General features: G+C 38.8%; 1 protein-coding gene across 2 annotated transcripts; it reads right to left on the bottom strand.

Annotated features, from left to right (window-relative positions):
* On the bottom strand, window positions 7,514–9,787 carry COX7C (cytochrome c oxidase subunit VIIc). Of its 2 annotated transcripts, NM_001097474.1 has the most exon segments (3): window positions 7,514–7,642; window positions 8,650–8,778; window positions 9,596–9,776. In NM_001097474.1, coding segments are annotated over 2 exon segments (192 nt in total). In that variant the 5' UTR covers window positions 9,671–9,776; the 3' UTR covers window positions 7,514–7,642; window positions 8,650–8,661.

The following is a 12,092-nucleotide window of genomic DNA, read 5'->3' as shown; positions in this document are numbered from 1 at the left end:
GTGTGTGGGCTTTTTGGGTTCCTGGGCCCAATTCCAGTGTGTGTGTGTGTGTGTGTGTGTGTGTAGGCTTCCTCACACAAGCACTTCTCAAACACCAGCAGTGTTTCTGAAGATTCAATTCAATTCTGACACTATCCAGCGATAGCATCAGATTCCACAGGTAAAAGGCTCAGTCCCATAAGAAGTGAAGTCCCTTCACTTCAGTTGTTACCTGAGCTTCTGAATGACTATAACTTAGTTTCCCACCTCCTTGGGTTTGATAATTTGCTAGAGCAACTCAGAACTCAGGGAACCCTTTACTCACTAGACTATAAACTTATTACAAAGGTTATTAAAGGATACCAATCAACACCCAGATGAAGAGATACCTTGGGTGCAGTCAGGAATAAAGGAGCTTCTATCCTCCTGGAGCTTGGGACCCAGCATGGTGGCACCAGAAAGCATTCTGGTTCCTCAACCTATAAGCTCTCTGAACCTTGCTCCTTTGGAGGATTTTATGGAAGCTTCATTACACAGGCATGACTCATTAACTCATCAACCATTAGTGACTGATTTACCCACTAGCCCATTTTCCCTCTTCTGGAAATCAGGGAGTAGGAATGAAAGTTCTTGGTTTCCCCTGACAACTAGTCACTATCCTTAGGTAACTTCCAAAAGTTACATTCATCAACATAAACCTAGTTGTGGTGGAAAGGAGCTTGTTATGAATAATAAGACACCCATTTGACTTTCATGGCACTGAGGGATTTTCAGGAACTGAGGACAAGAGACCAAACACAACAAAATTTGGTCCCATTGTGCTTATGCCTCAGGAAATCGCAAAGATTTGGGGAGGCGTGAGCCAGGAACTGTGGATGAAGACAAAATACATTTGAGAAAAATGTTTTGGTTATTTGAATGACCAAATACATATGGATATTCCATAAATCACAATGTCTTATTAAAGGCACATGTTATGGGTAAATTTACATTTCCTATCAGTAATTTACTCTGGAAGACATGTGGAGAAATTTAGATTTATCTTAGTTTCAGTTGCTGTAAGAGAATTATCACTGACTGTGGTTCATAAGGAACAAAAATTTCTCAGTTTTGGAGGCTGGGGAGTTCAAGACCAAGGTGCTGGCAGACTTGGTTTCTGGTGAGGGCCTGGTTATATATGTATGTCTTCTTGCTATGTCCTCAAATGGGAAAAGAGGGCTAGGGTGCTGACCTGAAACAGCCTGCCAGATATTTCTCTACACAGTAAAGATGAGTTAATTCAGGATCAGCAGAGAATTGCAATTTGAGGTCTGCAGCCATGTTGAGCCATGTGCAAATATACACAAGGTAAGGAAACAGCACTTTTATGGAAAGAAAAAGGAAGCTAGGTGGGTTATAACAAACAAGGGCCCAGGCTTTTCATCAGCTGAGCCATTAACCACAAAATAAAGTCTTCTTCCTCTTGGGCTCAGCTACTGTCACAGAGAGTGAGAGCTCCTGTTTTGGTCTCCCAACTCTATTTAGTCGAGGTTTATATTTATTAAATTTTTTTACAAAGGTTCTCTTTTTTAAGAGCACTAATTCCATTCAAGAGGGTTCCAATATCATATCTAATCACTCGCCAATGCTTGACCTACAAATACCATCACATTAGAGATCAGGTTTCAACCTGAGAGTTTGAGGACACAAATACTGTCTGTAGCATTAAGTCCCCACCCTTTTTTCTGTGATAACTTGAAGATATTTGGAATTTTCTAAAGTCCCAACATTTTTTCCCCATATTAATTCCCATAATGACAAACACTGGAATCCAACATCTTGCTGTGAACTCATCCTATTATGAGCATCAGACAGTATTGTTGGTAATACTATAATTGAGAGCAATGCCCCCCAAAGCTTACACTGTTAAGAAAAAGCATTTCAGGGAGTTCCCGTCATGGCTCAGTGGTTAATGAATCTGACTAGGAACTATGAGGTTGCAGGTTTGACCCCTGGCCAGATCCTTAACCCCTGGGGGTTAAGGATGTGGTGTTGCTGTGAGCTATGGTGTAGGTCACAGACGCAGGTCAGATCCCGTGTTGCTGTGGCTCTGGTATAGGCTGGCAGCTACAGCTCTGATGAGACCCCTAGCCTGGGAACCTCCATATGCCACAGAAGTGGCCCCAGAAATGGCAAAAAGACACAAAGACAAAAAAAAAGAAAAAGCATTTCAGGATTTCAAATCTTATTTTTGATTGGTAAAAGTGATACTCAGGTTAAACATTTTCAACTCAGCTCCAGTGTTATGACCTACTTAATTTCTGATGGTGGGAAAAACCATGGCTTCCCAAATAGGTAGATATGAAGGCAAGGACATCAACGAGTGGTTCAGTAGCTGAGAAGGGAAAATATGACCAGTGAAGCAACAAAAATTGCCATCTTTAGCTCAAAATGTGAAATACTGGTAATTTCATATGGTTCAACTTAATATATGCACTTTCCGAGCAAAGTGTGTTTGATTTTGGTAGTTAGCATGACAGCCTGAGCATGAAGAGATTTCATATTACATAGTTTATAGATAGAACAGCATTGAGCAAACCTCTCAGAATATAAAGATGAGGAATTTTTTAATAGTAATTTGAACAAATTAATGTTAAGATGTTAAGTCTGATAAATTTAACAACATATATTTACTAGTCATCAGGAAAGAATTTCCTAGACTAGCTCCTTATAAACAGGAAATGCTATTAAACCCAATCAGTATTCATCCCACTTATCTAAATATAGCTGTTGAAAGCCTAATATTTACCTGGCATTGTACCAACTTTTGGAGTCTAGCAAAGAAAACACACAAAGCTTATTCTAAAAGGTATAGAGCCCATTAAAATCTTGAATAATCATTTATTATCAGTAATTATGTCTTTTGTCAGAACTGGGAAAACTGGGAGGAGATGAATTTCAGCTGAAAAAGCCAAATTTGAGATGACTTTGTGCAGGAATGCTACATAGAGTTGTGCTGTTTTCTTATGTAACATATACAAAGAAGTTGAATGGACAAGGGAGCGAGTGTACCCTTGCAAGAAGCTGTGTTCATCTGGGAGAAGGGACTCATTTTTCTAATTTTTACAAAGATGTCCACTGGCTAAGTGGGATCCATCAAAACGAGATAAGGTAGAAATACCTAGTATGTAGCTACTCAAAACTGCAGCTCTAAAAACCACTCGGAAGGCCTAAAGTTATTTATCTCCATCATTCTGGGCCCCGTCCACACAGGCTAAAAGGAAATCTTTCCTACTACGAAGACTGTGTGGTTTTAGAAATTGTAGATACAATTCATTGTAAATTGGAAGAGTACTTAGATGACTGAGGTAGTAAGAGTTCTACAACTGAAGATTCGGCAATATACAGATGTAATCTTTTTTTAAGGTCATATGGAATACCCCAGTATTTCAGTGAAGGTAGGCAGCCTTGTTGCAGTAACAATCCCAAACCCCTAGGGCTTGCAACAATGAGAAAGCTTCTTGCTCATTCTATACATCTGACAAAGGGCTGTACTCACTAGTCTCTCAGGGACACAGGTTAATGAAGGCTATATCCTAGCAGCAGGAGTGAGGGAACTAGGTGAACTGTATATGATGAAGTAACACACACCATTTCAACTTACATTTTCATTTGCAAAGGAAAAGGAGTTCAACCCTGTCATGCATACAGAAATAAAACTGGCATATCCTTGCAAAGCACTAAGGACTACTAAACCACGTTAGACAAAGACTCAAATGTAGATTTATAGAAAATAGCTATCTTCCTTCTGGTCTACAAAATTTCACTTGCCATGAAAATAAAGCATTATTTCATAATGGATGAAAATTTTTTATTATTTAGTAGGGAGAAATTATTTCCTATTCAAAAGAGACAGAGAAAAAAGAGCATTTCTCCTCTTTTCTAAAATGAGCTTATTCTTAAATTATATTTTAAAGACCTGTGTTGTACTCTATTTATTGGATACACTAAAATAAAGGTTTATTACATTTTGACATTTAGGTCCATCTTCTCAATATACTTTTAAGAACAGCTGCGGTGGGTTTTGTACACCCCAGTCACTTTGTTCTCCCTTTCTACTAGAATGCTGACTTCTTTCAGTTTCCATTCTTCCCTCATTAAGGCTTAAAAGAAAATACTAATTGCTCAAACTGTGGCAACTGCCATTTCCCTTGCTGGTATTTAGAAATGGATACATAAACTCTGTGTCTAACAAGTGGTAAAATAAACTGCTAGTGGGTTTCTGGGAAACCCTTCTTCACTCTTAACAATAACTTGAAAAAGAAAATTTTCTCACTGGATATTGTTGAATCTGTATGGGATGCCTGGAACTCTATCAGCCATTTTATGAGGAAGAAATAGTTTAAGGACAAACAGAAGACAGAATGCACTTAAATTCACTGAAAACTATCTTTTGTTATGTAAAACAATACATTCCCTAATCCTTTAAGCCAGTGCTTCTCAAAACAGGACCAACAGCTAGTGCCAGAAAATAAATCAATACATACTTTCTTTCATCAAAGGTTATCTACAAAAAGTAACACTGCGGTCATTGACAGAGCTGTTATATTATGGCAGAAAATCAAACTCAAATAACCCAGTTTTTGTCTCCAACAACTGGATTATTTGGTGGAAGAACTCAAAGTTACCTAGATGAATTCACTTAATTCAGCACACATTGACATACACAATTAGGAGGCCTAAGGTTTGCTCTTGCTAGGTAATTTTGCTATTCTTGGCTTCAACTCAATAATGCCAATACATGTTCATGGACCACTTAAATTATACATGTAGGATACATGTGTAAAAACTTCCATCTCAGAAAAATTGCAAGTTGGCAGGGCAGACAGGAAAGGAAATCAGTAATTAAAGCACATGCTGAGATAATTATATAGCTGTTCACTGTGTTTTAGACTTGTGTTTCATGCTTGGGATAACGGGAAGAATTCAGGAAAATTTTACAGAAGGTGGCACCTGAGCCAGGACATGGAGGAGGCTCACAAAACTCCTGGGGCTGTGGTCAGCAAAGGCTAAAACCATATGAAAATAACTAAATGCCATGCTCAGGAGCTAGAATTTTACCAATGGTGACAGCTTATCATATGATCAAACCTGCATTTTGGACATGGTTACTGTTGAAATATTTACTGGATAGCTGATTAGAACTATAGCCAGACTAAGTTATTGAAAATACCAATCTAGGGAGTTGCTGTTGTGGCACAGCAGAAATGAATCCAACCAGTATCCATGAGGATGTGGGTTCGATCCCTGGCCCAGCTCAGTGGGTTAAGGATCTGGCATTGCCTTGAGCAGTGGTATTCGTTGCAGATGCAGTTCGGTTGTGGCCTGGCTGTGGTGTAGATCAGCAGTTGCAGCTGATTTGACCCCTAGCCTGGGAACTTCCATGGGAATGGTCCTAAAAAGCAAAAAGAAAGAAAAGAGAAAGAAAAGAATCAATTTATATCTGCAAAATGGCTTTGGGATTAACTAAATTTACTCAATGACCATTTTAGTTCCTCCATCTCACTTGTTTTCAGTCGAATTAAGCACTCTATTTTAGTCTTCAAGACTACCCTAAATTAGTTACTGTGATGTAACAGGAAATTGAAGCAGATAGTCTCTTGTTGAAATGAAATGTGGCCAAGCCTAGCTTTGAATCCAAGCAAGCCTTGCTTCTTGGGCAAAATAGAGGATATTCTCATTTTTCCCCCTTACGTTAGCCACAGCTACCCTAGTATTACTGGCAGCAACAATACTGGCTTTTCTTAAAAATGATTCTTGGGTTCTGGAACCCAACCAAAATCCCCATTTGAGTATCCTGGATTCATGGAAGCCCCTGCGCTAGGTACACTTTACTTAGCCTAACTCAGTTTCACTTAAGTCTGTATGGGGACATCCAGGGTAATTCTTTCCAAGACAATCTGGATTTTTATGAGAATCTTGTGGATCTAAGTGTTGGCTTGAATTTTTAAAAACCACTATGGGGGAAAATATACACATAAAAACTAAAAAAACATTCTGTGGTGGTTTTAAAATTCAAACCAACACTTAAACTGGATGGAATCACAGGCTTATATGAAACATGATGGTTAATTTTACATGTCAAGTTGACTGGGCCATAGTGTGCAGATACCTGGCCAAACATTACTTTGAGTATTTCTGTGGTGTTTCTGGGGTGAGATTACCATTCAAACAGTTTCAGTAAAACTTACTATTCTCCATGTGGGTAAACTTCATTCAATTAGTTGAAGACATTAATAGAAAAACACAGATTCTCCTAGTGCATGGTTCCAACTAGAACAGAAATTCTTCCCCGGGTCTCCAGCCTACCTAACAGAATTCTGACAAACCTTCACAACTGCCATTAAGCTATTCCTTAAAATAAAATCTCTCAACAGACACGTTATTGGTTGTTTCTCTAAAGAACACCCAAACGAAAACTAAAGATGTCTGGCCTCTATCACTCGACACACTTACATACCAACAGTGAGCCTGCTGAAGCCCTTTTATGGAGATGGGGTAAACTGCATTCTTTACCCCAGTACAGCAAAGGGAGGTTTTCCTGATTCATCTTTACATGTGTACCACCCAAATACTTTAACTCAAATCAGAAAAACAAATTTAATTAATGACATTTTCTACCTATAACCTATAAAATAGCTATAAAATACTAAGTTACTGTTGATACTTTATGTATTTTAAACCAGAAAAATAATCATTCATTTAGGATTTGCCAGCACTTACAATGTTTTTACATAGATCTATATGAATCTCAAAATAAGGAAGTTCTATTACTATTTCCTCCAAGAAAACTCAAGACTAAAACTATAATTTAGGAAAAATTTGAACCAAGAATTTGGAATTATTTTATAAACCCTCAACTCTTACTCATTATATAGAAAAGCTCCCGAAACACAGAATGAGTCATCAATGGATAATCAAAAAACAATACACAAATACTTGGAATACTTGGGACAAAGTCATTAAGACTAAGTTGCATCCATATTTCTAAGTAGTTGCCAGGTGGTTACTGAAGAGCCTAAAGACAAATATTCCAAGTGACCAAACTGGGATTACAATATTCAGTGTATAATTACTTTCCCCCCATCCTAATATAAAGCCCTAGGAACTATGTCATTACATTTTAAGTGGTAAGCATTTCACTACTCATAAAATAAACTTTATTTATTAATACAATTACTGACCAGAACCAACTTTTTACCCATTTCTAGTAATTACTAGTCAACACAGTACTAGTCAAAGCTCCAGAATAAATTGGGAATATTTCCTATACTGTCTCACATGCTAGTATATTCCACTTCAAAAAATTCTTTCATTCAGTCTAAGTAATACTAATACTAATTGATAAATGTGGTCAGTAGCACATTTATCAATTCAAAAACTTCAGATTTAGGGTACACGTCTAGAGGAAAATGAAGCTCTTGCACTTATATATTTAATCAAGAAGCTAATAATGGAATATTACCCAAATAAAAAGCACACGCTCAACTATTATGTTCCATTATTTCCAAGAAGCATTGAGGATTTATGCCATAACTTTATTTACAAACATATCCAGTATGCTGAGTTCAAGAATTTGATCCTTTTTCAGAGACTGCACCTCTTAAAATGCTCCTCTTCACATCTGCGAATAAAAAAATGTTAAAAAAAATCATTCATTTAACAGAAACACATTAATGTGCCATTAAAGTCTATCCATCAGTTTAAGACTGGTACATCAGAAAGCGTTTACAGTATCACGACTTTATTCATACTGATTTGCTTCATCACATGCACCAGAATCTTTACAAGTAAGATCTTGGCTAACTCGTTTCCGTTCTAAACTATGACAAATCTTTTTTTTTCAAAGTATATTTTGGAATTTATTCCAATTATCCCTTTAAGCATTGCTTTTGATGACATTTCTGATTACAATTAAACTAAATAAATCCTTTCTTTTCACTCAGGGAATCTGCTAATCTGGATGCACTCAAGATTCTTTCAGGTATAACTAACATACTGCCCTCAAGACAGTTTCTATAACTTTACCTCAAGAACCTGAAATCTGGAACAAGACTGCCTGGACAAAAATCCTGCCCTACCATCACTAGCTGTGGGATGGATACTGAGCAACTAAATATTTTTTTTTTGGTCTCTAATCAAGTTAACATCATCTGTCTCAGACCCTTGCCAAGAAGCTTATTAACAAAGTGTGCATAACAGAGGCACTCAATAAACACTGGATTTCAAAAAAAAAAAATTGTTTCATTTGTTTATAGGCTTAACCTGTCTCCACCAATGCCATCCCCACACTTAACTTCAGGAATCACAAAAGAGAGTAATGTATCCGTGGGTATTTGGTGGGGGGGTCAGTTAGGGAAGAAATAAAAAACACAGTGAATATTAAAAACCCGTTAATTCCGAGTTCCCATTGTGGCTCAGCTGTAACGAACCCAATCAGTATCCTTGAGGATTCCGGTTCAATCCCTGGCTTTGCTCAGTGGGTTAAGGATCCAGCTGAGGCTGTGGCTTACGCAAGCAGCTGCAGCTTGGATTCCACCCCTAGCCCAGAAACTTCCATATGCTGCAGGTGCAGCCCTAAAAAGCAAAATTAAAAAAGAAAAAAAAAAAAAAAACCCATTCATTATTTACCTGTCTCATGGATTATTTTTTAAGCAGTTGGTGTCTTACTATAAAGAAAGGTGCAGCAAATCCAGATCCAAAGTACAGAGTCATCATAGCTAGCAACCGCCACTTATTTTCCACTGAAAATGGCAAATTCTGTTGGGGGAAAAGTGAACAACAAAAACTGAACTTTAAAATCTGATCTTAATTTTACAGATCAAAATTAATTCCTACATAACCAAACTATACATTATATATCATAATCATGACATCTTTTTAAACATTATCTTTCAAATCCTATAACCTTCATCACACAAAATTCTAAAAAGCAAAAATATCTGGCTTTACTGATGAGCTCTACCTCTTTATACCCTTTCTCGGCTTATTAATGCCAGGCTTCATGTAACCTTCTGGGGCCCTTACTGCTAACTACCTGATTTTAATATACTTAATATAATCAGGTATTCCTGATTTTTATCAAGTGTATTTATTTACACTTGATGATAAAACCAGCTTTTCCAGCAAGGAGGGAGGATTAGTACTTGTAACTTAGCAAACTAGTCGGCGAAGATGAGACCCACACCACAGGCCCTCGTATCCTCAAGTTTTCGATGACCTTCACGTCCAGTCCGGTGACCTCTAACTAGTCTTTAGGCCACAACACCTGCAGCTAGGGCGTGCAAAGTCCTCCAGATCTTGAAGGACGGGGTGGAACGAAAAGGGGTACTGAGGGAGCGCTAGGGCGTGGTAAGGCCTGTGGCTTTACGAACTCCTTCCTTTTCGCGGCTATGGCGCGCAGTCCGGGCCCTGAGCTTTCTCTCTAGTCCCTGGGGGACATGGAAAGCTAGTCCACGTCCCAGCCCATGTTCTCGGTTTCCAATCTCCCTCACCACGGCCCACAGGCGGCCTTGTAGTTCAGCCAGTCGCAGGAGATGACCCCTACCCAAGGAAGCCAGGCCCTTTACGTACTAACCTTCCCTGGACCCTCCTCATAGTGGCTCCTACGGACCACAGAGGTTGTGAACCTCCGAATACTCTGTCCCAACATTGCGCTGTTGCAAGGTCTGCGAAAGGTGCAGAGACTGAAGGCAAAAGAAACGGCGACGCAGACTGAAGCCTCCCTTCCTCTTGACCTTGCTCCCCTGCGTGAAAGGGCCGAAAGGGAAGATGGGAAATGGGCAGAGCTCTCGGAAAACGCGACTGCGCGGCTCCCTCGGAGGATTGTGGGAATTGTAGTTCAGATACCCGCGGTCCCTTGTCAGCCCTGGAGGGTTGTGGGAAATGCAGTCTTCCTCCAGGTTTCGGTAGGGTGAGGCTTTTCCGAAGAGCGGTGCTTCTCTCAGATCAGAGTTCTTGGGGCCTGTCTCTGAAGCAATTTTACTGAAATTAGCGAAGCAGTTTCACTATGTGTATTCTAGCTCATGGAACAGGAAGATAAGCTCTCCCTATTCTTTTTTAGTGACTAGATGTGTATTCTAGTTCATGGAACAGGAAGATAAGCTCTCCCTATTCTTTTTTAGTGACTATCTGCTAAGTGCCTATGATTTGCAGCCAGCTGGCAGAGATGTTATGCTATGATCGCACTGGAAGCAAAAAAAGCATAAGCACAAGTAACCAAATGTGAAGTATAAAGGATGTCAGGAAAAAAACTGAGTCGAACTGCGAAAGGAAGGATGGCCAAAGATATCGAGAACTGAAGAAAACAGAAGTAGGGATAGGTGGAAGAGAAAACTCAAGGCCAACCTGAGTATAGCATGTTGGGATTGTGGAAGAGAAAGCAGCCACATGTACCTTGAGCCAGCCAGTACTAGAAATTGGTGTTCTCCTGTTGAACCCAAACAATAGCACAGAACGTGCACATCAAAGTTACTTTTGGCAGTGGTAGCTATTGAAAATAATATCACTCTATTATATCTGAACATAAACAAAACATGAACATTGTCAAGTCACAAAAATGACCAAACATCACCATCTGCAGTCAATATGATGACTTTTGTGTCTTTACCAATTACAACTTTAACTTTGGACTTATCTTTCTTTCTTCTAAGTTAAATTTAGTAATATAGCCAAAGCTTTGAAAAACTAACCTAAATCCTTTAAGTTCTAACACCTTACTGAGGTCCCCAGGGTTCCTGTGTGTATCAAGCCTCTCCTATTACAATGAGTAATAAACCCAGCTTCTTCAGTTATAGATGTATTCCTGGGAGTCTGACTAGTGGGTACTGGGAAGAAACTAGTTGTAAATGAGGTTGGGAAAATAGTATTAGGTTAGATTGTGAAGGGCCCTGCGAACTTAAGTTTTATGTTATTTTTGTCTTTTTTTTTTAAGGGCCACACCCACAGCATATGGAAGTTCCCAGGCTAGGGGCTGAATGGGAATTGTAGCTGCTGGCCTACACCACAGCCATAGCAACAACACCAGATTCAAGCTGTGTCTGCAAACCACACCACAGCTCATGACAATGCTATATCCTCAACCCACTGAGCAGGGCCAGGGATCAAACCCACATCCTCATGGATACCAGTTGGGTTCGTCACTGCTGCACTATCACTGTATCTCCAAGATTTATGTTATTCATCTGGAAGGGTGTATGTTGCTTCAGAGGGCTCACTTACATGCAGTAAATAAACAACGTCAAATAAGATCTGTCTTGCTTGGAAAACTAGGTAAAAGTGTAGGCTTTAATCTTTCTTTATCTTTTGAAAGAGAAAAGCCATGTTTCACTGTGACTTAAACCTTTTTAAAAAGTGAGTAGGTTTTATTTCTACAAGTAACTTGCATGTAATACATAACCGGTATTCTCCTTTTAACTGATAGAGGACATTCAATTTTTTTTTTTTAAGCCCCTAGTGTCTTTATGTACTAAAGGATTCTGATTTAACTGTAATTGGGAAGTGTTTTCACGGGTAATAGTTAATGTTTTCTAGATTCTCTTTTTCAATTTAATGTAAGTAATTTCTCCTATATATCTGATTCATTGTTACTTCTAATTCACATTAACTGATTCTCCTTTGTGTATCTGGCTCTCAGCTAATTCCAAAGAAAACTGCAGGAGAGATTCTAGCATATGGTTTTGCAATTGTCTGCCTCCTTATTTGTCCTGTGACAAATTAAAGACAGCAGCAAAAGCACTATTCACAATAGCCAAGACATGGAAACAACTTAAATGTCCACTGACAGATGAATGGATTGAGAAGATGTGGTGTGTATACACAATGCAATACTATTCAGCCATAAAAAAGAACAAAATAATGCCATTTGCAGCAACATGTATGCAACTAGAGACTCTCATACTAAGTGAGTCAGAATGAGAAAGACAAATATCATATGATATCACTTACATCTAGAATCTAATATATGGAACAAATAAACCCATTCACAGAAAACAAACTCTTGGATTTGGAGAACAGACTTGTGGTTGCCAACGGGGAGGAGAAAGTGGGATGGACTGGGAATCTGGGGTTAATAT

Source organism: Sus scrofa, chromosome 2 (genome assembly GCF_000003025.6).
Source record: "Sus scrofa isolate TJ Tabasco breed Duroc chromosome 2, Sscrofa11.1, whole genome shotgun sequence".
NCBI classification, from domain to species: Eukaryota; Metazoa; Chordata; class Mammalia; order Artiodactyla; family Suidae; genus Sus; species Sus scrofa.
This window is presented reverse-complemented; position numbering and strand designations above follow the sequence as displayed.

Excerpts from the sequence above, each read along its gene's own strand:
- COX7C (XM_013994967.2), bottom strand. The coding sequence starts at position 9,670 with ATGTTGGGACAGAGTATTCGGAGGTTCACAACCTCTGTGGTCCGTAGG. Across the intron at positions 8,779-9,595 it reads ATGAGGAGGGTCCAGGGAAG|AATTTGCCATTTTCAGTGGA; the intron begins GTTAGTACGTAA and ends TTCCCCCAACAG.